The sequence below is a fragment of the Diorhabda carinulata genome, chromosome 4 (assembly GCF_026250575.1).
Source record: "Diorhabda carinulata isolate Delta chromosome 4, icDioCari1.1, whole genome shotgun sequence".
Taxonomy (NCBI): Eukaryota; Metazoa; Arthropoda; class Insecta; order Coleoptera; family Chrysomelidae; genus Diorhabda; species Diorhabda carinulata.
The window spans coordinates 23,957,557-23,985,147 of NC_079463.1; the positions used below are offsets into that span (position 1 = coordinate 23,957,557).

The following is a 27,591-nucleotide window of genomic DNA, read 5'->3' on the forward strand; positions in this document are numbered from 1 at the left end:
ACCCGTTAAACCCCCAACCTAACAATTTCCAACTTGAGTACATTGAATACCTATTTGTATGAATTTTTTACATTTTTATGAAAAATTATTTTCAAATACCTGGATCTTTATAGGAACTTTGTCCTTTATTGAAAACCTTCAAAACTACACCTTCTTTTACTGCTGCCTCTAAGTGTTCACCAATTACATCTTCATGATAGTTATGGTGTTGTCTAATGGCATGACAAATCCTTTCAGCACTTGGTCTCTGCTTCTGAGAACGTATTTTTCTTATTGCTTCTAATATCCACTGGGACCAGACTTGCTGGGACACTTCCCTGGGATCACACATTCCTATATAACCTTAAAAAAATTAATTATTCACAAAAAGATATATAAAATTTCTATTTTATCAATTCTCCTAAATTGTTTATTACTAATTAAATCTCATAACTGCTATTTAGTAATATTTGTTTGTGTGGTATTTTCTATCTTTAAATGAGCGATTTTGTATATATACAATCTGAATCTCGGAAACGACTCCATTTAGTTTCATGAAATTTAGTATACAGAGGATTTCGGGTGCTTAAGTATAAACATATTTTTTTATTAGAAAAAAAAATGACATAATTGGAAGTAGAATCACAAGAAAAAGGTGTCGTTTGGGTAGCCCCAATGCAGTTATAGTTCTTCCAATATCAATTGCAAAAGATAGTTATGCGAGGAACAATCAATATTTCATAAATATGCACCTCACTCATACCAAATTAAGAAAAAATAATGTTTACTCCCCGGTAAGCATCTAACAAACCGTCAGTATACGTGGACTTATCATCTCCACTGTTTACCAATGAAAACATCGAATCGTAAACATAAATGCATTTTTATTGGCCGAAGCAATATGTATACAACTTCTTCGATAGTCTGCAATAAGCGGTGGCGTCGTTTGATGAGATTCATTTTATTCATAAATTTCTTTAAATAAATAAAAATATGGCGTTCTTTAGACCATGGGCGAATGAAGACAATGAACTTGCACAGTGTAGTGAGAATAAAGACAAGCATGACTTTATTAATAAAGATTTCGATATACAAACAGCAAGTTTTTTTAAATATATTCAAATGTTTAAAAAAAGGAAATATTCAGCAATCTGATAATGCAATCATAATAAGAATTCCTGAATTAACTAGAGTAAATAAATTTTCCATTTAGCTAATAGTCACAAAAGGGGTTGATGTGGATTATTCACAGAACTGAAAAACGTTTAAAAAAAACTGAAATCAGTTGACATAGCTACTCAAGATTTTATATGTAGGACAATTTATAGTTTATACAAGGAGTACAGGGTTGCTACATTAGAAGTAATACAGCAAAAGGTAGCAGATTATCCATAATACATTTATACCAGTTTCGAAACATTGCGTTTTGTCAGCATGTGGTTTTAAACACAAAAAATAACTGAATCGTCAAGAATGGTTCGATGGCAACAAAATTATTTGGGTCAGATAAAAGACTACCGAAGTTCTTTTAGACATAGATAGAACAGCTTTTACCTAACATTCCACCACAATCAGTAATCGTTATGGACAAGGATAAGATATAAATATTTTTAAAAGTATTTATAAAATTTAATATATATTATAATTTAATAAATTTATAAAATGGGGTATCTACGCCTACGATAAATCAAACAAAATTGTCTGCGAGGGTTTTTATCTACAATTGATATTGGGAGAACTATACTTAAATATAAATAAAAAAATATGGTTTTCAACTTTTACGATCCACTGGAAATTCGGATCTCCATTTCAGTGGAAAAGTAATAGTACTAGGAAGAGTTTTCCGCCAATGTTTGCCTGTACCAGCGATGTTTATTCAGGCAGCACTAATTCAGCACTAAATTATTAGCTCATGTGACTTTCCCTGCAACTGTATCATAACACTGTCACGAACAGTACACTGCTAGCTTAATTAAAAGTTAGCAGTGTTCTCATTTTTGATTCACCTATCACAGCACCAAATATCTGTTATCAGCACTAAATTATCACTAAATTTTTAACTAAAAACGAGTGATTCTGTCGACTTGACCTTTCTAACTTTACAGATTTTCCCCAAAAATCCCAAGACCCTCATAATATTTTATGGGAATTTACCCATCACTCATTTTCAATACTACCACTGTATATTTTCCAATTCACAAATAGAACAGTGAAGACCTGTTGATGGTGTCTTTATGAATTTGAAAGTTGTGAGTACACAAGAAAGTATGGATGAAAGATATTTTTCCTGTAATAAAATATGTTGCTGAGAAGATATTTGTGCTATTATGAGAATGACAAATTCCTTTCAGTTTTATTGAGTTTTCTTAAATCATTTGTTATTCCAAATATTTTTTTGACAATCATAAATAGACTACATTCAAAATTATTTTCAAAGCAACTTATTGAGGCATTATAAATTAATTTCTTCCAAGGATCAACAAATAATGTTCAAAATATGGACTTACAGCTTTATGCATCCTCACTTGAAATATAAAATAATATCAAAGTATTTGGAACTTTTTCATTTGGAAAAAGTGATATTCATAGTACAAAAAGAGGTAGCTAGCATATAAAAATGAAAAGAGAAGGCTGAAATGGGAAGGATTTAACACTATTTGTTCAAGGAAGATTCTCACTTTCTATAACCAAAAATATGTTAAATATATAACAAACTTACTTATGTGCATCTATAAGAAAATAAATATAAACACAAAACATTACATGAGTCTGAAACTTTATTAATTTGAGGCTAAGTTGTTTTTAGTAGGTATATACATGTTAGCATCAAAACAAATAGAATTACCAAAATAAACATGCTTATATTGTTCAAGTAATTAGCATAATAAAACATATTTGTTGCCATGAGATGCATTTCATTCAATAATCAAGAATCGTTATGGGTAAAATTATTGGAAAATAGAAGTAAATTATCAAAATATACAATTCAGTATCCGGCGGCACCCAGATTCTCACACTCCAAAATAAAAACCAATATAAAACCGTATTAATTGCAACATAATAACTACTTAACTATATTTAAATAGTAATTACATACCTTTGTATGTCGTAAAATGTTTCATATACGGTTCATTACTGTCCACGCTGAAATAATGAGTAGTTCATACGCAATATAAAAGTAAAATGAAATCCGACGGCAGCCATCTTGGGCGAGTGAAATAGTGAACATTATTTGTTTTCGCCTATTAATAGTTTTTCAAGCGTAATAATAAATTTCAAATGATTTCACACTATTCTCACAAATATGTTATATTAAATATCACTTCGAAATATACACCAGACGTTTAGAATGTGACAATATTTAATTGTCTGATGACTATGACAAGCCACTCTTCCGGCGGCAACCAACGGTCGAGATATTTCTGTTCTCTCTAGAAAATATTCTGTACTTTCCATCAAACACCGTTTTTGTTTCACTTCAATCATAACACTTCGAACGAAATTTATGATATGCAAAATTCAATCACTGATCGATAACTTTACATGCTTAGTATCATATTAATTATTTTTTGATGGACATAATTAACTTCAAAGCAATACAACAAAAGGTTAATATATGTGACGAAATGATACAGGTCGCGTTAAGCGCGCGCACATTGAATTCGCCTGTTTACGTTCCCAAGAGATTATAATTAATTTATAATACCTGTTTCCACTGCCAACGGCATTGTAAATACTTGTATTCCATTTTTATTTTTCACTCTAAAGCGCTGTAAAGTAGCTGGACAAGGAAATTACACCTATATAAGTATATTTCTGAATGAAGAAGGCAATACATTATAACTACTTCTTGTGATTTATATAAATCATTTCGTTACATTTTATTTTTTAAAAATCACAACAATAACAAAAAAATCCATTGACTATTTTCTACTACAATGAATATTTATTTACAAAACAATCATTTTACCAAAAAATGTATATTCGTGTTTGAGAAATTATGAAAACTTATCGGGTGATTTATTAAAAGATTTTGTTTGTACACTATGTAGAGAAACACTTCTAATTGTCGATATCCAAAGTTAATGTCTAATAATGTATGTGCTATTTTAACTTTCCCGCGTTACACGACAGGATACTAATGTATCTAACCTTTCAGTTCGGATTTATTCACAAAACTACAAAGTGTAACGTTATATAAGAGCTCTATGGTGCATTGATTATTTAGTTAATAAAATAAATGAAAAATAAAAAGCGTTTAAGGTTAGGCTTTGTAAATTTAAGATCATTCTATTTATTTATTTTTAATTTTTTTATTGAATGTAATGTGTAAAGTAATTGAAATAACACTGTTAAGATAGGGATTGGCACTCCAGTGATTGATATATCGCTCAACTAGAATGTCAACTGTCATTTATCAAACATTTTTGATTATCATCCAGTAGTTAATAAGTAACTTTATTTGAAATAAATTATTTAGTCTATTTGGCGAGTTTATCAACATGGAGTACCATTTAGGAAGTGCACCACCTCTGTGGAATAATGGACCTATACCGGGAAAATTATACAATTTTCCAGGAACAAAAGCAACTCCGAAAACATTCACTCAGTAAGATAGATTTTTATTTTAAATAATTTGCATTATTACTAAATCTATTTCTTAGATCTCCTGTAACAACGTCCACTTCAATAATAGCTATTACATATGATAAAGGAGTACTTGTAGCTGGAGATTTAGTTGCTTCATATGGCTCATTGGCCCGTTATCGAAATTGCCCTCGAGTTATTCCCATCAACCAAAATATTATATTAGGAGCAGGAGGTGATTATGCAGATTTTCAGTATGTGAAAAGCTTTATAGAGCAAAAAATGTGAGTACAATATTATATTTTGCAAAATTCATAATATGGCTCATCCATATGAAATGAAAGGTTGTCCTCATAGAGATTAAGAAAATTTTTTTTCAAATATCTTCAACAGTTTCAAAATTATGTTAAATGTTCTTTCTTTTGTTATGTGAGTAATTCTACGATACCAGGTAACTTGTGCGACAATCAGTTAAAATAGAAATATTATTCTATATGTTGTAATTACTTTATCAAATAATGTCATGATTAAATGCCTAATTAAAGTATGTTTTTCCGAAATAACTAATTATGACATTAAAGTCTAAATAAGTCTACACTGGCCTGTCCTCTAGTCAGTTTAAGAATGGTTTGAATATGAGGTTAAATGCTGGTAAAAGAGATTGTGACAAAGAAAGGAGATTGCAAACAAAAGAAAATTCTTTTGGATCTCCATAAATCTTTTACGAAGAACTGCAATGTCAAGATATATTCTCTATTCATTCACCATAACCAGTTTGGATAGTACATCTGAATTGTGACAAAATTGATACTTGTTTGTGCAGTTTACACTCTAATATGGATCTGATGCTTACAGCTCTATTGCATTTTGGAGGTTCGCATCAACAGATAAGTCTGCACAAAGTCGTCACTTACATGAAGGAGCAAGTATTAAGTGAAGTAACAACTACTTGTTATTGTTCAATGGTACAAAATTTTTTACATTACTTTCGAACACCCTGCCACCTAAAGTAGAGATCCTCCATTTCTCTAGTGATGGAATTGTAACACAATACTGCAACAAATATATGTTTTATGTTCTTGTCTCCCATTTAACAGAGCTCTTACTCATGGGGGTTGTATTATCGCTGTAAAAGACTATTGGACAGTCAACTTTGTCATTTAAATGTTATAGATTATTTAACAGCGACTGGCGTATCAAACAATAGATCTATATTTTTATAAACATAATGATCATATCTACTTAAATATATACCCAGCTAAAGACATAGGGTCCGACATAATAATAGATAGGGAAAAAATAATTTTTTTTGATATTAATAACTGAAAAACTTCATTTTTCCACATATGCCAGTTTGATTTAACAGTGACGATACATCTGTTAATTTTTTTTTGGTGGATTCTGGAAAACTTTACATAGTCCTAATTTTTAAACTTTTTGAGATATTTGAAGCAAAAATTGCCACTCTTTTTAATCATTATGAGGACAACTTTTATACCAAATTTCGTATCAAATTCTGAGGGGGTCAGTGTTGATATGATATGGAATAACCATATTTTCTTTGTTACATCCCTTAGTATTGATGAAGAATGTATTGATGATGGACTTAAAATGAAACCCAAATCTTTGTACTGTTGGTTGACGAGAGTCATGTATCAAAGAAGAAGTAAATTAGATCCGTTTTGGAACAACCTTGTTATTGGTGGTCTACAGGTAAATAAAACAGTTGTAATTATATTATAATCATGTAATACTGAGTTTTCCATTTTCAGGATGGTGTACCATTTTTAGGAACCGTTGATAAACTAGGAACTGCTTATACAGATAAAACAATCTGTACTGGGTACGGGGCCCATATTGCTTTGCCTATTCTAAGAGAAACTCTTGATAAAAATCCTGAAATAACTTTGAATGAAGCTAAAGATCTTATACACAAATGTATGGAAGTTTTGTTTTACAGAGATGCTAGGAGTTATCCAAAGTATCAACTTGGAATTATCGATAAAGATGAAGGAGTAAAAATTGAAGGACCCTTATCTGTCCAACAAAACTGGGATATTGCTTTAATGACATAATTTTCATATTTCTAATGATATAAGGATTGTATTTGATTTTTGTAATTATACAAGTCAAAAAAAGCATTTTTTTTTTCTAAGAATATCAACTTTTACTCGGTAATATTTCCTCGAAAGTTTTCACTGGTATAAATATTACATTACTATATATTTTCGCGAGCCTTCGAATTTGCAAAATCATTAATTATTATCAGACATGCTTAAGAAGTTCACGCAACAGAAAAATATAAACAATCTCACTGCAGTACGATAATACGAAGCTGTCCCTGTACTACATATGATCTACTGGCTTCTGCAGTGATGTAACGCTCGACCCTCCCACACGGCTTTTTATTTGTGATATATTATGGTGCACTGATTTGGACCAATAACCATGCCTCGTTTTTGTCTGGAATGTTCACACACTGATCATTGTCTAGATTTGCTATTTGTCTTTGATAAATAGATTTATTAGAAATATTGTTTCATTTAAAAACTAAGATCTAAACCAGTATTAAATATCATTTTGTGTCCTTCCTTGTGTCCATTTTCACCAGAAACATATTGATTATATATTCAGGATGATTTTTTTCTTTTTATGGTTAATAAACTTGATATAGAGCACATGAAATTGTCTTTGCTGCATGTTTACTTTCTGTATATTTTTGCTTCTTATCATCGTACTCACAATCATAGATGGATGGTGAGGGAATCTCCAACGATCCATATGAAAAACAGCAACGGAGATTGAGGCGTTTGTTTAAAGAAATACCGTCGGGAGAAGAAGAAGAAGACGAACTCGAAAACGATGAATATGGTTCAGATGAAAACTATGAGCATAGCGAAATTTTTTCTGAATCTGTAGAAGAACGAATCTCATCTGAAGAAAATAACCCAAGTGACGAGCGAAATATTGAACTTTATATTTCTTCAACACCACATTAGTAAACCTCTTGTAGGCAATCTCAACCTATAAACATAAAGATAGACCTTAAAACACGAATAATCTATGGGACTGCCTACTGCCATTAAAATCAAAATCATCCACCAAGTACTGTCCATGAACCATGAACGTGTTAACAAATTGAGCCGCTTGAAATTTTTAATTGAATATCACGTAGTAGCTTATTCGACAGTAGCCTACTAGATGAGTTATTAATCTCTTTCAAGTTTTTCCTTATGCCAGTAATATGATATTCTATAGTATGTAGTACAAATGTTTATTTATTTATTCTTAGTTATTTTCACGAAAAATCAACATAAAATGAAGATTTACTAATTTTTGTAAGGTTAAGATAAGAGGTTAGGTTAGGTTGTGTTAGAAACTGAAATAAAGGTAAACAAAAATAATTTTCTTCAATCAAATATTTTAATTGGACTTAATCTATAACTTTTACATTTGAAAATCTTTTTTGATTTCTTCTATTAATGAAATGAATGAGTCTGTTTTTGGGTCAGATTTACGATATTCTCGTCGCCATGTAAATATTCTATGATTCTGTCGTCCCAATCTTCTGAAGGTACATGCCTATTGCGGAAGAATGTCTCCAGCTGGCCTCAATTCTTTGGGTATGATCCCCGCTATCAGAAACAAATCTTTCTTTGTGATTGACCCACTCTGCTGAGGCATCGATAGGCTAGCCAGCCATCTGTATGAATTATGCTTCCTGGAGCGACGTGATTTTTTGATTAGAGGAATGAAGACCTCGGAAGTTATTTCATTGTCTGGACGAGCTTCAAATCTGATGTCTTCTTATCCATTAGCAATAATTCCAAGCAGCCAGTGTCTTACTTTTTTCACAGAAACTCTTCCGCGTATGCGTCAATCATCATAACTTTTCACATCAGATAGATCTTGATAAGATCTATCGAACAAAGTTATCCATGATTCGATATCTGTTAACCTTCCAGAGATAATGGCCACTTCCGGTATCTCCGGAAGTAAATGTTTCCGTATAAATCGATTTCTCGTATCATCAATAGTCTATGTATAGAGTTTCATGATGATCGTCGTGGGGTGATTTATCATACTCTTACCGTATTTTTAATAAATAATCATAATTTATGATAATTTTTTTCAGAATGTTTCTTATGGCGAACGATTTGCTTGGCATGTACAACGATCTATAAATCTACTTATCTCCTAAACCATAAATTTTATCGAGTTAAACAAAGAGTATCTTTTTGTAAAAAATTCGATTGAAAAAGGCATTTTACATCTTTAGATTGTCCCTGTAAAATTTACGCATTGTTAACCATGGGCATGAACCGCCCCTGGCATTTAGATAGTAGTGTCGAACTTTAAAGGCCTATAACTCAGAGACGGAAAGTCGTATGAAAAATTTCTGTTTATGTCACAGCATTATTTTCATGTCACCTACTCACTTCTGAATTTTTTGCCCGGAACACTCTGTATAGAACAGTTTGTTCCACTCTATAATTTCAACTCGAAATTGAAATAAAATTTAAACTTTAAAAAATAATTTTTTAACCTGTATCTGTAGAACTATCAATAAATTTTCAACAAATAATCACAATTTATGATAATTTTTTTCAGAATGTTTCTTTATAGCGAATGATTTGCTTGGCATGTAAAACGATCTAACAATATACTTACCTCCTAAACCATATATGTTTAATATAAATTAAACTTAAAAAAATAATTTTCAATTTTTTAATATGTAGAACTATCAATAAATTTATAAAATTGAGTTTTTGTGTGAAGGCCATTCCGTTTGAGGAAATGGCGTCCTTTCGCGTTTACTAAATGTTTTCGTTTCTTTATTTCATTATACGCCACTGATGAAGTGAACGTACACCGAAAGCAGTAAGTCCCGTAAGAACTGTATTTTGCAGATAACGGCTACATTCGTTCACAGGCCGTACTTTCATCTCGGTAGTACATTTACAATAAATTCGTTTAATTCATCTAATTCTTAAGAGAAAAATGAACTTCGCGCGGGCAAAATTTTTCATTTAAGGTTCAAGTTTTATGAAAATAGTGGTTAATAAAGGATCACAGAGACGTAAAGGTAAGAATTAAATATCCATTCAACTTTTTTAGTATTGCATAAAACAAGTAAATTAAATAATAAAAAAAAATTAATGCTTCTAAAAGTTCTTAATTTTAGGTCTCTATATATTTTCATAAAAACTGAAGTTAAATCGAAACGTCAAATTTTTTAAAAATCTTTCAAAAATTATTGAAAAAAACTAATTTTAAAACAGAAGAGACCTAAAATCAAGAACATTTAGATGCATTAATATATCAAAAGGTCTAAGAAATAAATTAAAAACAATATGAGCTTCAAGAATGTTGGTAATTCTATTGAAATGTTTACAATTTTAATCTTGGAAAAAATTCAATTGTAGGCATTTTTGGATCTCTAATATAATGTGATTATAGTTTCCTACACCCACCCTAATAATTCCTTTATGCTTTACTATTAAAGGAATTATATGTTTTGTGAGGTCCTAAAAAATAAAGTCATTTTTTCATAATCATGAATGCAATTTCATATTCCTGATATATCAATTTTTTTACAAATTAACTTGTTAATATTTTGGGTAATTGCACCTCCGATCACCTTGAAATTTTAATATGTTGTACAATTTTTCATGCTAAACACATAGTTTTTTTAGGTAGAAAAATTTAAAAATTAAATAATATGTTACTTATACTTTACGAATGTCTGATGCAAAAAGGAGTTGTAAATAGGGAGGGTGATCCTAACCTAACCTAACTCAAAAACCCGTTCTACTGAAAGTAACTATAACTTTGTTATTTTAAATGTAACACTCTGTATATTAATACATTTTAGAAATCTACGTAAAATTTTAGTACACTTTTGTCCAAAACCCTTTTTTCGAAAAATGCATACTTTTTGAGTTGTTAATTTTTTTGTAAAAATTTTGACCGTCGCAGACCCTTATAAATTATTTTTTTACGAGGATACCCTTAAAGATACGAAAATGGTTTCTGTTCGGTTGCTTTTGGCAAGGTCAGACGTATTTGAATCTATGTTGAAAAATTTTTCATTTTATACAGGGTATCTATAAAAAGTGTTCAAAGTTTAACTTCATAAATATCAAATTTTTTAATTTTTTTAAATAGAACCACCCGGTTTTTTCTATTTTAATGCATTTAGGGGTAAAAAATAAGGCAAATTCATGTGTACTTTCCGATACCTAAACCTTACCGTTATCCAGATATTATCTGTAAATTTTTAGAGATGCTGGTGTGGTCTAAATTTTATTTATTAATGCATCTAAATGTTCTTGATTTTAGGTCTCTTATGTTTCAAATAGAAAAAACCAGGTGGTTTCTATTTAAAAAAATATTTTATTTTCACTCCTGAATGCATTAAAATAGAAAAAACCGGGTTGTATTTAAAAAAAAGAATAAATTTGATATTTATGGAGTTAAACTTTGAACACTTTTTATAAACACCCTGTATAAAATGAAAAATATTTAAACATAGATTCAAATACGTCTGACCTTGCTAAAAGCAACCCAACAGAAACCATTTTCATATCTTTAAGGGTATCCTCGTAAAAAAATAATTTATAAATGTCTGCAACTGTCAAATTTCTTACAAAAAAATTAATAACTCAAAAAGTATGCATTTTTCGAAAAAAGTTTTTAGACAAAAGTATAATAAAATTTCACTTAGATATCAAAAATGTATTAATATACAGGGTGTTCCATTAAAAATTACAAAGTTACAGTCTACTTCCAGTTCTACCATTCTACTAAAACCAAATACCAATGAAATTGTTTCCTATTTCTTATTGCAGAAACAAATCTATATAATTTTTTCTAATAATAATGATGTTGATAATAACTTCCCAGAAGTCAACATTCATTAACCTAAAAGTGATTTTATATAAAAATATTATCTTGTAAAATTTTCAAATAACACTTTCCAAAAATGAAATTCTTGATACTACACTAACTTCACTCTGTAATGGATATATAAATATTTGGAGTAAAACTTTGCATAACGTCCAAATATTTTTCATCATTAGTTGCGATCTGTTTTTGTCCAGCTTTAGAACGACTTTTAATTGTTCATAAAAAGTTTCCTAATCCTCAAAACTGCAATTTTGATAAACTGGTTGCGATTTATATAATAAATAATTGAATTACAGCAATATATCATCAATTTTTGTCAACATGATTATCATAATTAATAGGAAGTTTTTTTTGTAATATTGTTAACACTTTGTAAGGTACATTTAGTATTGTTAATTACTTCTTCATTCCAACTTGTTATTTATGTTGTCTACAATGTAACCTTCGACAACTACCGTTGATTTCCACGCTCCTAGTTTTTTCGCGGCTATTATGTCACGATCCCCGCTCACACAAATACTTTTCGATGATAATCGACAAATAATCAGGATTTTCTAGTTTTAGAAACATACCGAATTGTTTGTTGCGATATATGTGGCAGTGAAAAATATCTTTCACCAATTCCATACAAATCACCTGAGACGGTGAACAATACAGATGTTTTTGTTTTGTCGATAGGTGTATCTTCGTTGTAATCTTCTATATCTTCAATTTTTATACAAAGTAACTCTTGTTAGGAGGTTAAACATTTCAGCCCATGTTTAATACAACCTCTTCAAAACTCTACTGAAATATTTTGAAATTCTGTTTTTCATGACTTACTTTGATCGATAGAAACTGATCATCTAGTGATTCTTCAAGAAATTTATTCAGCTCCTTTGGAGTAAGTCTAGCCTAGTTTTTTGGTTCAAGGGCCTTCGAACTGACGCTTATGAACGTTTGCAGCATCATATAATTTTTCGGATGGATGTTATGGTGAATATTGAGAAAACTTTTCAGTATCAAGCTTCATTTTAGCAGAATGCACGAGTAATATACAAGAAATTCTAATTTTTTTTTTATAAATAGAATCCTTAGTTTCACAAAGCTGTTTGTTTCTTTTCCGCCATACTGCGTGAGTCCTGTTTGTGGAAACTTCACATACTCATTAAGAATCATGTTTTTTTCGATGGTAAACTTCAATCTGAACGGATAAAGCGTCGATTTGAATCCTTGATGCAACTTGAGCCGACTGTTGCCTCTAGTGAAGGTTTAGGTTAGAGGAAGACTATAACCAACTTTCCTAAGCTCCAGCTACTGCCCTATAACGTTGATATTTCCCATTGGATTGTATTTTGGTCACAGTTTTTTAGTATAGACCTTTTTGACGAAAACAAGTTTCAATATTTGATTCTGCAATGCAAAGGCATTCGTTGACATTATTATTATCTTCTGCAGCAATCACGATCCATGAAATTCTCATTATTACTTAATTGACAAAAATTGTCATTACTTATCATTATTCTCTTAGTAATCCATAAATTATATTGTTGATGTAGATAAATGTAGATGAGTTTTTAAAATACTCAATTACTGTAAACACCTCGCACTCAGGAACATCCAATGACAATGAGAAATTACTGAAATGACATTTTAATCCAACGCATATCAGAAAAGGTTACCACTTATTTGATATAAATTTAAAAAATTGCGTTTAGAAAATCTACGATTTCGACAATTCTCCAACATACATTATTATCTAAATTAATGAATTCATATCAAATTTTAGACTTACTTTGTATGCTATGGTAGAAATTACTGAAGATATTTGTATATTTTTTTCTCTTGAATACCCAAATCAAATACTAAGGACGAGTTGAATTGGTAAAGATCAGTTATTTGAATATACTGCATGCTATGAAAAAAGTCTAAAATTTATTTCTCTATGTACGTATATGAAATTTTTAACGATCCGAAACGAATTATTTTATAATTAACAAGGAAAACAAAAGAACTTTCTTTAGATATTAATGAGTAAATGGATACATTGTTAGTTTTGTAACTAGGTTTTCACTTTTTTTTACTTACCAAGTGTTAAATTATTCATATCAGTAATTAAGTCTGTTACTGTGACGTAATGAAACGTTTAGTGTTTTATCTAACAAGCATCCGCATCCACATGACTGAAATTAAAGGTATTTGGACAAAAAATCCGTACGAACTGTTTTTATCCAATAATTTGTACTTTACTCTATGAAACAATGGTTATAGTTCTTTCAATATCAATTACAGGAACAATCAATATTTCATAAATACGCACGGCATGAAAAATAATGTTTACTCCCCGTATGAAATTCGCTAAACATCTAACAAACCGTCAGCCCACGTGGACTCATCATCTCCACTGTTTACCAATGAAAACATCGAATCGTGAACATAAATGCATTTCTATTGACCGAAGCCGTATTTATACAATTTCTTCGAAATTTCTTGCGATAAGTATCGCCGTTGCAGTTGCTTAATTGATTAATTTAATTCATGGATTTCTTCAAATAAATAGAAATATTGCGTTCTCTAGACCATGGGCGAATGAAGACAATAAAATTGCACAGTATTGGTATGAATTTATTGATAAAGATTTAGATATACAAACACAGCCAGTTATTTTAAATATATTCAAATGTTTAAAAAGGTAATTATTTAGTTTAGATTGCATACGCCCGATTTCCTTGAAATTTTGGTATGTTATACAGTTTTTTATCCTGAAAAAGAATATATATTTATGTTGGGCGCGGAAAACATTCCTTCACATACTTATTAAGGTTTGAACATTGGAAAATGTACATTATCTTGAATCGTTGATATTTTGCAAATATAGTTGATGTTGGAGAGGATTAGGGGCGGTTCTGTTAAAAATTTAGACTATCTTTCAACACCACCCCTCTCCCCCGCCTCCAATCCTCACCATGCTTAAATATAATTAGTTACGACTGAAATTATGACACAAATCAATTTCTAACAATAATCATTTATTTACACATACAAATATTCATTGATTTCTATTCGATACATTCGTGACATTTCTTCAATAACTGCTTCAATTGTATTTGAATATGAATAATGTTTTTTAAATAGAAATTTCCCAAAATACTGACGATAATGAGATCTGTATGTTATCACGAATATCTCGCAGAAGTCACTCAATATTTTGAGTATGACCCGAACCTAACATAACCTAACCTAACCTAACCTATCTATCGAAAAAGTATGTGAAGGAATAATTAAAAAAAATTAATCAGCATAGGAAGGGGCGTATACAATCTAAACTAAATAATTACCTTTAAAAAAGGAAAATATGCAGGAATCTGATAAAACATGGTTTTACAGTCAGGATGTAGTGACTTTCGGTCGGGTTGACAATAGTAAAAATTGCTACAACCCTTCATAATTCAATCAATTGATGACTCCAGTTCAGACGAATCTAACTACCATTATTATTTATAAAGATACTTTGAAATTGAAATGTCCCTCAGAAAAGGGCTCAGTTCACGTCTGATACCCTGTTTAAACCAAACTCCCGTACAGACGGGTACATTTCACTCATCTATTTACGTTTTATAATTTAATATTCAGTTGTAGCAAGTTAACGAGGTATATTAATGATTTTTTACTTTTACTAGTTTCAAGTAGGACTACAATAAGTGAATCTGTCTAAATAACGGCGTATGATGCCCAAATTTATAATAATTCGATTGCCTTTTAATGAATACTTTCTCGCATAAGTATTTATAAAAATAATAAATTCATAAAATGAGGTATCTACGCCTATGGTAGATCAAACAAAATTGTCGGCAAGGGTTTTTATAATCTGCAATTGATATCGGAAGAACTATACTACACTATAATCACAAACATGTTTTATAACTGAATCAGCACCCAATCGGCTAGCTTTCCTAATTTTTATTTTTAAATTGAATTATAAAATATTGAATCTGGCGTTTGTCAGAGTTTCCTCAAAATTCTCAATTTTTCGAATTGTCCAATTGAGGCACATTGCATAATAAGCAGTTGCCATATCTGGCCAAAATACAAAATTTGCTTCTTTATGAACAGAATTTCCTAAAGGGCAAATGTATTCTGAAGAACTACCACGAGAAGAAATCGTCAATCATACCAACATTTTCGAGTTTAACTTTGTGTATCTTTTTAAATACATTTCTTAATTTACCTCCTCGCATTTCTGACAATAATAAGTCTCATTATTCGCTGTTTCATTCTAGTTAAAAGTAACTTCCGAGGTCTGGCTATTGAATAACGAGACTGCGCACCTAAAGGGCGCCCTAGACGGGTGGGGTAAAAAACGAATAGTGTGTTAGGTATCTAGATATCTTCTCTATGCACGTTCCAAAACACGTTTCCGTTACTATTAAGGTATTTGTGCAATAGCGGTTTGAAACGAACGTGTTTTTTTCTCGTAAAACCATGTGTGACAGTCTCAAATTTCTCATTAAATAGAAAAAAACTCCGACTGAGTGATATAAATTGTTGCAAGAGACCTATGGAGACAATTCTCTATCTCGTGCTCGTGTTTTTGAGTGGTGTAAGCGCTTTAGTGAGAACCGAGAGAGCACTGAAGATGACCCGCGCTCAAGTCGCCCTATGACTGTTTCAACACCGGAAACAGTGACCAAAATCAACCAAATTGTGCGTGCTGATCGTCGAATGAGCATTCGGATGATTGCCGAGGCTGTAAACGCCGATAAAGAAACGATAAGAAAAATTTTACACGAGAAATTGCACATGATAAAAGCCTGTGCGAAGTTGGGACCAAAAGCTCTTGCGTCACCGGATCTGCTCAGATTTCTTTTAATGTTTAGAAAAAGATCTGCTTTAAAAGGGACCCGATTTGAGTCGATGGAAGCGGTAAATCAAAAAACGGCAGCGCTCCTAAAGGTCCTCACCAAAGAAAACTGCTTTGATCAATGGAAAAAACGTATGGAAAGATATTGAAGGGGAGCATTTGAATGTAGAATAATTTTTTAATAATCAATCTCTTTATTTGTTAGCGAGACCTCGTATGACTCGTCGTCGATGATTTGCAAACTAAGCATGCGAAAACTCGTTGTCACTTCTGTTATGATTTTTGTTCCATTTCTTACTTCTCAGAATATTTGAATGCCGATTTTATTGGTTTTTGAACTACTTTTTGTTCTTTTAGAAGGTTGCTTACATATTTTTCATGGATTTTGAATATATTCCACTTTTAAAAATTTATATCGTATATTATGAGTGCTAAATACAAAACCGACATCGTTTTCAGACCCATTGATGCTTTTGTAAATTAGCAGCTGATATGAAATAATAGAAATACTTACTTTTGTCGCAAAACTTTAACAAGGTACTGCTCAAAAAAGACTTATAACAAGATATTCTATTAGTGAAAATATTTATACATTCGACAAAACAGTTGCAAGAATTCATTGACGAACTGTTCAATTCAATTTTTGAAAGTTTCCTCTAGTTATGTAGCAATTTATGTAAAAGTGTGGTAAATTTATTGGGGTATAATGACCTGTACGAATCGAGATTTTGTTTCCATTGTTTAGCAGTTAGCATTGTGATGATGAAGGCGTATTTCCCGTGAGATTTGAAAAAAAAAACAATAAATCTGATTCATACCATGAATTTGTTAACGAAAAGAAATTATCAACCCTTTCCTGATGTTTACATAGCGTAAAAATGTAGGTTAGTCTGAAGTACTAAAAATTCCCAACTTGTTAGGATAAATCCAAGTATTTAAAAAAAAATTCTATCAATACAAAATATTAACGAGTGTGTAATTTACATATAATAATAAGGAAAAACTGGTACTGCCCTCAATATTTTCTCAGAAAACCAAAAAATATTTTAAAATTAGATAATATGTGTCACTATTTATGTTTTTATTTTGTTTGAAACTCAAAACGACTTTTAAAAGACTGTGCTATTGATTCAAAATACACAAAACTTTAATTGTGACATATTTTGATTTAATTTTTTTAAATAAAGGATATAAATTTGATCATAAAACCACAACCGAGGATACTTTAAAAAACTGGAAACTTTCGATATGTGGATATATCGGCGAAGTACAACATCAACTTGGAAGGTATGCAGACACTAGGGACAGATACTAGGGAAACTAGAGTATTTTGGCCACATACTAAGACATGCCAAATTCCGTCTTTTGCAATTGATCTTCTAAGTAAATAGTAAGAGGGGACCAGGGAGAAGAGGGCACTCATCGTTGCACAACGTCTGCCAGTGGTTTAGAGAGTCACCTATTGATCTGTAAACAAGATAATAACGTCCTTTGAAGGTTACAAAAATTCCCATAGAGAAAAAAATTGGTATGAATGTTCGGAATACTATTATAAATGAATTGTGAAAAGTCCCCATCAATCTCCCTTGTGCAAAAATAGGTTTTCCGCGTTTTTCAGCTGAATGGTGAATTTTACAGCAAAAATAGTTCAAACAAAAATTGTAGATCATCCGATTCTCTACAAAAAATGTATCAACACTTTTTTTTATAAGTATTACCATTTCCGTGATATAGCGGTTGAAAGAATTGAAGAAAATATTTTATTTGTAATATGAACCGTTATACGAGTAAATATATGAGTCCCTATGTCTTATAGATACCTGCTTTGTTTCAAAGGTCTCATACTCAACAAAATACTGTTAGTTGTAAGCATTCCTTCTTGACTCGTGACTATCGCTTATATTTTGTAACAAAGTTTGTGCATTTTATTGTTTTTTAAAAAAAATGTCGCAAGTCCGCTTTATTTGTAATCAACCTTTGACTCAAAGTGGAGTTGTTACTGTTGATCCCGGCATGAAAGCATTAATTAATGCAAGTTTTGAAAGAGGTGATGAATTTTCGGAGTTCCTGAAAGACCTGTAAAAATTCAGGTGCAGTGTCGAAAAAATTATACTCGAAAAAATAGCATTGATGCCGTGAAAAGACGGCGCCAAGAAGAAGAAGCTGGTTCATCAAAAATAAGTCCTCCACGAACTAGAGCACGAGTAAGTGAAACTACATTTTGTTTCAATCAGTCTTTGTTTATTTTGCGGCAATGAATTAAATGAAGAGTTGGAGAAGAAAAAGCACTGCAGTACCGACGTAAGATTTTCAAAGTGACTACACTTTCGTTCAAAGACAGTATTCTAACTATAGTTAAAACTCGTTGTGATTATGTAGCCAAAGCTGTTGCTGCTCGAATTGAATTTGAATATGATTTAGTCACTGTCGAGGCTAAGTATCATAACGATTGCTACAATTCTTTTTTGAAATCGACCACTGGGGGCAAAGTCGGTCGTCCTCAAGATGAAGCTACAAATATTGCGATAAGGGAAATATTAATATGAATTGAAAAGTATTTGTAAAAAATCAACGATAGATAACAGAACCATTAAAATGCGATTGAAGTTGGAGTATGGTGATAAAATTATTATTACAGAAAAATCAGGATCATCAACAATTCCTATGTTTTATTGATAGTCACCATAATATTTTGTATGAAGCTTGATATTTTTTCATTTATATATTACATAATTTACACAGCATTTACACAACGTGTGCATATTCGAATAAAATATTTTTTTCAATTCTTTCAATCGCTATATCACGGAAATGGCAATACTTATGAGAAAAAGTGTGGATACATTTTTTATAGAGAATCGGATGGTCTACAATTTTTGTTTGATCTATTTTTGTTGTAAAACTCACCGTTTAGCTGAAAAACGCGAAAAACCTATTTTTGCAAACTTTAATTCGTTAGATTCCCTAATTTGACGGATGTGTAAAAGTTTAACAGCTGTTACATTAAAATATCGAGCGTAGCCAAAAAATATTAATAGTGAATTTGGTGATATTAATTGATTTTGATACAATTGTTTTGATAATTATTCGCAGTCAATGAAAATATAGAATGTCATAGCTTTCAAAAATGTTTATTTATTCCAAATGAGAAAAATCATTCTTTAGGATCTTTACATGAGTTGTTAATTTTTTTGCAAGGATCTGGTTTTTTACAGGGATCTTTACCAGGTGGAGAAGGACAATCTTCTTTCTTTTTAGGAACACGTATTCTACAGTTTGGTATTGGTTTACATCCTGGATCTTCACTGGCATCTCTCACTTTCAAAAGCATAGTCTTTTTATAATTCGAATCGATTCCAATCCAAGGTCTTATTTCTAAAACTAGAAATAAATAACTTTTGATAAAATATCATAGTATACATTGGAAATATTGTGATAGATGGAAAACAAAGATCTATATTTTCTAACTCTATTACCCACTGATAATTATTACTGAAACTATTATCTACTACCACCATAGTGACATTCAGAATTACACACTCTGGAGCTGTCCTTGAAAACCAAGTTGTTTTCTGTTCACCTGCGAAAACTCCACTATGAATATGACGATCAATAGTTCCAGAACTTGCAACGTATTGATGGTATGAAATTAGAATGTATAAAATGGGGTTCAAAAAATAAATACTATTCGAAAGTAAAGCGGTGAAAATTATAGTTTATCCCCGTTAAACTAAAAAATTTAACTCTGAAATCTTGAAAATTAAACACTCAACCTAAATTTACAACCAGTTCAATTTCCAATCCCATTAGATCATTTTTATTTTTTTGTGTTGATTCTTTTGTCCAAATAGTAAATTTCAAGATACACTTGTGGCAAGTTTGGAACAAAATCGTCGATAAAAAAAATTTCTTTTTGAGTTCTATGAATAATTATTATCCCAATAAATACAACGCCGATCTAGAGCTGGATCTTGCCCACTCTTTATGGAAGAATAAATGACGATTTATGATTTTGCTCCTGTTTTCCAGATGTTCGTCCTCATCCTCAAATATTGTCCGCAGGATACAACATTCTAATTTTTGTTCCTCATCAAGACTGTGTTACTTATCGTCTTGTAGATGGACTTCAAATGGAGCAGATGAGATGATTTGTTTCTTATTAGAATTTTTATTTTTTTAATTATAAAAATATGGGTCTGAAATTATTTAAAATTAATTTGATCGTTTCAAAACGTTATATTCATTTTAGCCATTAAAGGTATTAAAATTAATCTCCAAGGGTGTTAAAACCTGATACAGAAATGTTCATTTTAATGACATAAATATTAAGAAATTGCCACATTTGTAGATCCTTCAAGTACAACCATTCAAACTTAAAATCGACCGAAACCTCGCAATTCAAAGATCGATCTTCTTGAAAATTTGGAATTAAGTTTATCTCACCCTCTTCTTCAAACCTGACTTGGTCACAAAGTATGCTTTTTATTTTTAAGAAGTGAAAATCACCCCTTACTCCAATAAATTGAAAACTAGTGAATGAAAGCGGTAATGGGCTATAGTTATGTTTAAATATTATAAATGTTGATTGTTTGTATCATGAATTAAATATTTTGATATTTTACAGTTCACCTACTCTTAAAAACAACCCCTCATACAAAGATTATTTAAAAAATGTGATAAAAAACATGAATTTTTTTTATTTTGGATCGTAATAGGGGGATTTTTTTTCTTCAAGTATAAGAAATCTGACCCTGAATATTTTTAATAATGCAACCACCAAAAACCACCCCTCAAAATAGAAAAAATTGCAAATTACTAAATGGAAGCCCTTATCGGGGCTCATTAGGGCTCATTATGTTCAAGCACGTGAAATGATTGTTGTTTTTTTACAATGTAAGTAATATTTCTATTTTTTATATGTAACTACCCTTCAAAACTACCCTAATACAGTTATTTAAAAAACAGCTGAATATATGAAATCATTTTATTTTCGATTTTGGGTAGAAAAAATATATATAATTCAAATATAACGAACCTGATACATAAGTTTTTGATTTAATTCAACCCCTAAAACTACTCCTTTTCACAAAAATTAGGGAAAAATTGTTTTGAAAGCTTAAAGTAATGAATTTCGATGAGGAAATGAAATTGTTGCTTCTGATATAATGGAATATTTCTACAATTTTCCACCCCCTATAAATATTAAACCTTTCAAACTTCATGCTTTGATGATAATAAAAAATATTTATTTTACATATTAAATTAAGTATAAAATTAACATGATTTTTAAAGTATATAAATACAAAGGAGACATAGCACGTATAAAAGAATAAATACTCTAAAAACATCAAAAGTTAGACGTTTTGTGATTTTCCATTATCTCTAGAAAAATGAATTCGGTTTTTTAATAATAACTCTGCTCCCTTTAAGCTTTTTGCATTCATCCATGCATCATTTTGAAGGGAATTTCATAAGCTACACAACCATGAGAGTGGCAAAATTCACATTAAACAACTTTTTTCAAAATATAAGTGTTTCAATTTACCGACTTTTTTTTTCAAATTCGAGTTACTTAACTTATTTTCATCATAACTCGCTTAATTTTAATGCTAGACGGTTTTATAAAAGCTCATTTTAAAGGTTTGAAAAAGTACTTTAAAGATATTTATTACAGTTTTTTATGAAAAATCGATCGTTTTTCTGTTATTTGAGCTCAAACCTCTACATAAATTTACAAAAAAGAAAAAATTGGCTTTCAGTGACTTAAGTTGCTGAATATTATTTGAAAAATTTAATTTAAACTGACTAATTTCTTTGTTTTTTTATAAGCTTCAATTTTGATAAGAATAGTTTTTTCCTGAAAATGCGTAATTTTCGAGTTTTTCGTGAAAAAATGTTAAAAAACGTGTTTTTTTTTGAATTCTCAATAGCGAATAACTCAGAAATTATTTCAATTCTCTATGGATTCCCGGTATTATTTTGAAATTTTCAATTTCCACCCCCGAGTAAGGGTGGTATTCACCCCTGGGGTATAAGTATACATTGGCACCAAATCAGATTTGTTATTTGCACAATTTTTGAGCTTCTGTCAAAATTTCAAACTAATCCACGAAGGTCTTTAAAATTTCTAGATGATTTGCTTGGTTCACCGTACTATTTGTTGAGGTCGACTTGATTATGTCCTGACTCAATCTCGAGAATTTGGTGTTGTACTTGGATAGCCCCTTACAACAACTGGACAAATTACCTGTTGAGGTAGGAGCGATTGCTCTTAATCTAGATTATTTTCATCAATTACTAGTATTATTAAACATCTCGTTTAATATAAAGGTCAAAAGGAATGGAGAAGATTTGTAAAATAAATATAAGATACTTACTATTCAGTTTCAGAAAGTTGAGCGGGATTTTGGCATTATATAATTTCGTAATATTTTTTGTTGGAGAAAATTTAAAGGTATAAGCGACACTTTTTCTTGCAATGTTCGTACAGACTCTTAAATTTTGCGATATTGACATTTTTACAAAAAGATTTGGAATGACGTTAAAATTTTATAACTTCATTCTAATAAAAGAAATACGTCAATCATCGCAGACAAAAAATAAACGATATCTCAGTGCAAGCTTCCACACACTACACTTGACTGCTTACCTCCTTAATGTGTATATATCAAATAAGGACAACATGAAGCTTAGTGTTTTCATAATCTTCTGATTAAATCTTATATTTAAGCATCAGTAAAAATAATTCAAGCTGATCTTCAGTCTAAACCAAGTTATTTTATAATGTCGAGGATTATACATCGTCAAGGTAGTTTAAAATAGTATTCTAGTTAAACTATAAATCTGGCCGGTCGGTAGTGAGAGCGATAAAAACGCGTGATCGGCTCATGGGATGCTAGTGGTACCTTTTATAACGATTCGTATTGGCTGAAGCAATGTCTGAGAAAGTCAAGTTCACACAGCTGCACGTTACATTAATTCATTATTATTATATTCTAAAAATTTTACATTAATAATTATTTTAAGCTTTTGTTTTATTATGTTATTTATTTACTTTGATAAAAATTGAAAATTAAACTACATTTCTAACATGCGCTTTTACACTAAGAATTAAGTGACTGTATAATAGCGCATGTTAAACATGTACTTTTAATTTTTATTATTCTTTAATATGTGGTATTATAGTTATGTTATACATTGACTATCCTCTATTTTAAAATAAATTTTATTGTTAAAAGTGGCTGTGATATTCATGGAAATAAATTTAAATTGTCTATTTACGTTATTCAATCTGAAGAACAATCATTTCTAAACGCGTCATTGCTTTAATACTTTTAGAATTTTGACAAAATGCCTCTGAGGATACAAAGCATAATAAATATTTATTATTTATAAAAACTGGAGCGATTTTTCTCATTGCAACCAAGTTATTGAACGAAATATTAATTTTGAAAACAATATGGTGCGGGCAGAAATATTGGCATTGGTTAAAGAGAATCGGTCATTAGTACAAAGATATGTCGTTGATGAGATGGCCAAAGAGAAAAATAAAATTACGTTTTATACGATTGCCACCTTACCATTGTGAATTCAAGACAATTGAACTCATATGGGCACAAATCAAGGGTGAGGTGGCAAGGAAAAACACAACATTTAAAATTAGTGATGTCCAAACTTTATTTACTAAAGCTTTAAATAATGTTACCCAAACCAATTGGAGTAAGGCAATCCAACATGTCCGCTTTTTTCGAAATAAAATGTGGGACATTGGTAATTTAATGGAAAAACAAGTGGAACCTCTAATAATAAATTTAAGAGCTGATTCTTCCTCGTCGGAATCAGATTCCGATTTAGATTAAAATAAAAATTCATCCGCCCTTATATCCCTCTCAACCACCTTTTTTGAAAACAAAGAATTTATTCAGGAAAGGACCTTGTGTTGTTTATAAAGATTATTATTATTATTATTATTATTATTATTATTATTATTATTATTATTATTTTTTTTTTTTTTTCTTTTCTCGGGGGCGTAGCCAGTGCACGCACTAGGACAAGAGGCCCCCCTGAACCGCCCTATTGCCACCGTGGAACCGTTTAACTTTCCATTCGTGGACTCTGCCAGCTACCATCTCTGATGCAAAGGTAATGTCTGGAATGGATTCACCCCACCCGGGCCTTCTGTATGTGGTTGTAGATCCTGTGTTGACCACCAGGAGATTGAGTCTCGCTGCCATCTCAAGTATGAGCCTTCCCCTTGTATTGGTGTGCGGCATTCCCCATTCGGTTGCTCGGGCATTGAAGTCTCCTGCCATTATGACCTTGTTCGGAAGTGCTCTGAGTTCGTCCTCGAGGTTTTGCAGTTTTTGACGGAGTTCTTGTGCGTCGACGTTGGGGGACAAATACACACTAACATAAGTCACATCATTTATAGTTGCCCATACTTGGTCCTCGCCTTCACCATGTTGTTCAACTTTTAGGTCGTTCGAGTTCGGTACCCATAAGGCAGCTGTATTGGTATCGTTCTGGAACCAGAAGGAGTTTTCCCTGCGGCGAAATGGTTCGCTGATGATGACGACGTTGGCTTGTAGTTCGGATACTATTTGTGGCAGCAGTTCGTGGGCTAGCCGGCTCCTGTTCAAATTACCTTGGACTACTTTAAGCATTCCGGGATTTCTTCTCTTTCGCCTTTTTTGCTGCATCTCGGTACACTTTACATTTGTAGGATCCAGTTGAGTGTCTTAAGCCATCGGCCGTCGTACCTAACTCTTTACAAAGACAGCATTCCGGCTGGTCCTTACAGTTAGCTGCTTTGTGCCCGGGCTTGCCGCACCTCCAGCATAGAGCACTTCTGTCAGGGCCGTTGCAGTTTTTGGATGTGTGACCATACCCTTGGCATTTATAACACCGTGCAACGGTCGTGTGCAGCTTTACTTGGCAGTATACACATCCCACCAGCAACCTTCCTTTGTGAAGTAGAGCATTAGCGGCTCCCTCGTCCAATTCCACTGTGGCTGTACGTATTTCTCTATGATTCGGTTTGGATATACGTATTCTAAGTTCGCCTGTCTGCCCCACTGCTCGAATTACAGCATCTTTGACTTCGTCCATCGTGGTGAGTGAATCGAGGTCTCTGACTTCAACGGTTGTTTTCGGAACCAGGTCTCTAACAGAGAGATCTTTTCCTATTACTTCCTGGATTCTCTCTCGGAACGTGCTTCTGCCTTGTGTACCTTGGCTCAGTTCAACCAGTACATGCCCATCTGCTGTCTTTCTTATACATTTGACCTCCGTTGCGTTCTCTTCTTGTTTGACTGTAGTCCGGAGGGCTTTTAGCACATCCGAGTATGTGATGCTTTCGGTTGGCTTGATCAGTACTGCGGTATTTCTTCTATTTGGGCCCTTTGCCTGCACTTTTGCGTTATGTGGAGTCTTCTTTCTTTTGCTTGTGACGAGAGTCCAGTCTTCGTCGGCTGTTGCTTCGCCCGCAGGTAACGCCGAGTCCGTAACGTGCGCAACACTTCTCCTCTTTCCTCGCTTAAAGGCACCGCCTTCAGGAGTCTCCGAGGCACCCCTCTTTTTCTGCGGCGTTCGTTGCTGTGACTCACTGCTCATCAGTCGAGTCCTCATCGTCGGCTGGTTTACTTTGGACAACTCTTTCTTGAAAATTTCTTGAGACTTTCTCAAGGCTCCTCCGTTGTACTTTAGACCACCCATGTATTCCAGTGCCTTTGCCATGGAATCCTTGATTGCCATCGGTGCATTCTTCGGTAGTGCGTTACTCATTGTTTGGATTGCCTTGTCCAGAGTTAGAAGTATTCTTTGCTGTTCCTCCAAAAGTGCCATCATAGCCTGCCATCCTGTCATCCAGGGAGGTAACTCTTCGAAGACCTCTGGCTCTTTTGTCTTCGTTGTGGGCGACGAGCCTCCTTTCGTTACTGTTTCAGTAGCAGCTTCATTTAAGACGACACCAGTGTTAACACCTATGGATCCTTTTCTGCGTGCGGGTGGAGTTCTCGCAAGTGACGATCTCCTCACCGAAGGGTCTGTATTCTCCTTCCAGCCGTATCCACCGGACTTCTTATCATCTCCTGTCGTTTTCGCATGTGACTGGCCCCCCCCAGAATCCGTGGGGCCTGCACCGACCACCGGGGCTTTTACCCGATCGGAATCGGTGGTGAGACTGCCGTTGCCGGTACTCACCTGGGGTACTATTTCTTCCGTTTTACTTCCCATGCTACTTTGCCTTAAGACATATCCCTCTCGCTTCAGCCTTAGTAGCGATCTCCCTCCACCGGGGTTGGGTACCCGATCTCGGTTGAATCATCCTACTAAGTTACCAGGGTCTGCGCGCGGAGCAAGCGAGTAGGAATTGACAGAAGAGGCTATGTTTTGCGCTTTACTGCCCTTGACCCCATTATTATTATTATTATTATTATTTTTTATTTTTTTCTCGGGGGCGTAGCCAGTGCACGCACTAGGACAAGAGGCCCCCCTGAACCGCCCTATTGCCACCGTGGAACCGTTTAACACATAATCTTCGCCGGTGACGGGCTGTCTTTTCTTCATCTCGTTTTTCTTGTTTCCTACCTCTCCCTTCCTCTGTTGAGACAGAGATTAGGAGTTCGGATATTCAGTTGTTAGTCGTTTTCCAGGCAGCCGTCCGACTTCTTTTGCTGCAGTACTAATTATTATTATTATTATTATTATTATTATTATTATTATTATTATTATTATTATTATTATTATTATTATTATTATTATTATTATTATTATTATTATTATTATTATTATTATTATTATTATTATTATTATTATTATTATTATTATTATTATTATTATTATTATTATTATTATTATTATTATTATTATTATTATTATTATTATTATTATTATTATTATTATTATTATTATTATTATTATTATTATTATTATTATTATTATTATTATTATTATTATTATTATTATTATTATTATTATTATTATTATTATTATTATTATTATTATTATTATTATTATTATTATTATTATTATTATTATTATTATTATTATTATTATTATTATTATTATTATTATTATTATTATTATTATTATTATTATTATTATTATTATTATTATTATTATTATTATTATTATTATTATTATTATTATTATTATTATTATTATTATTATTATTATTATTATTATTATTATTATTATTATTATTATTATTATTATTATTATTATTATTATTATTATTATTATTATTATTATTATTATTATTATTATTATTATTATTA

General features: G+C 31.7%; 4 protein-coding genes across 6 annotated transcripts in view; 1 reads left to right on the forward strand and 3 right to left on the reverse strand.

The window, feature by feature from the left end:
• The window catches only part of LOC130892228 (histone acetyltransferase KAT6B), a 39,954-nt gene extending 36,317 nt beyond the window's left edge, over positions 1–3,637 (reverse strand). For 2 of the 3 annotated variants that reach the window (XM_057797481.1, XM_057797482.1), the window contains exons 1-2: positions 3,077–3,588; positions 100–342 (exon numbers count right to left, since the gene is read on the reverse strand). In XM_057797481.1, the coding sequence (XP_057653464.1) occupies positions 100–342; positions 3,077–3,101 (268 nt within the window). In that variant the 5' untranslated portion in view covers positions 3,102–3,588. Of the gene's footprint in view, positions 1–99; positions 343–3,076 lie in introns of all 3 variants that reach the window. The other variant, XM_057797479.1, reaches the window with a different exon arrangement.
• A 709-nt stretch (positions 3,638–4,346) lies between these two features.
• LOC130892429 (proteasome subunit beta type-4) lies at positions 4,347–7,093 on the forward strand. The gene is made up of 4 exons (XM_057797852.1): positions 4,347–4,588; positions 4,644–4,850; positions 6,144–6,279; positions 6,339–7,093. Exons 1-4 carry the CDS (start codon positions 4,482–4,484, stop codon positions 6,639–6,641), a joined length of 753 nt encoding a protein of 250 aa, XP_057653835.1. The 5' UTR covers positions 4,347–4,481; the 3' UTR covers positions 6,642–7,093.
• Positions 7,094–19,430: 12,337 nt separating this feature from the next.
• Positions 19,431–22,938, reverse strand: LOC130892724 (uncharacterized). The gene is made up of 2 exons (XM_057798291.1): positions 22,693–22,938; positions 19,431–19,696 (listed from the first exon to the last, which is right to left on the reverse strand). Exons 1-2 carry the CDS (start codon positions 22,829–22,831, stop codon positions 19,470–19,472), a joined length of 366 nt encoding a protein of 121 aa, XP_057654274.1. The 5' UTR covers positions 22,832–22,938; the 3' UTR covers positions 19,431–19,469.
• Positions 22,939–24,360: 1,422 nt separating this feature from the next.
• On the reverse strand, positions 24,361–26,548 carry LOC130893024 (uncharacterized). Its single transcript, XM_057798788.1, has 2 exons — positions 25,023–26,548; positions 24,361–24,946 (listed from the first exon to the last, which is right to left on the reverse strand). Exons 1-2 carry the CDS (start codon positions 26,546–26,548, stop codon positions 24,361–24,363), a joined length of 2,112 nt encoding a protein of 703 aa, XP_057654771.1.
• Between the last annotated feature and the right edge of the window lie 1,043 nt (positions 26,549–27,591).

Coding starts and splice junctions, on each gene's coding strand:
- LOC130892429 (XM_057797852.1), top strand. CDS start 4,482: ATGGAGTACCATTTAGGAAGTGCACCACCTCTGTGGAATAATGGACCT. Junction 4,589..4,643: donor ACTCCGAAAACATTCACTCA/GTAAGATAGATT, acceptor TCTATTTCTTAG/ATCTCCTGTAACAACGTCCA. Junction 4,851..6,143: donor AGCTTTATAGAGCAAAAAAT/GTGAGTACAATA, acceptor TACATCCCTTAG/TATTGATGAAGAATGTATTG.
- LOC130892724 (XM_057798291.1), bottom strand. CDS start 22,831: ATGTCAATATCGCAAAATTTAAGAGTCTGTACGAACATTGCAAGAAAA. Junction 19,697..22,692: donor CAACTTTCTGAAACTGAATA/GTAAGTATCTTA, acceptor ATTTATTTCTAG/TTTTAGAAATAAGACCTTGG.
- LOC130893024 (XM_057798788.1), bottom strand. CDS start 26,548: ATGGGAAGTAAAACGGAAGAAATAGTACCCCAGGTGAGTACCGGCAAC. Junction 24,947..25,022: donor GGATCCTACAAATGTAAAGT/GTACCGAGATGC, acceptor TAATTTGAACAG/GAGCCGGCTAGCCCACGAAC.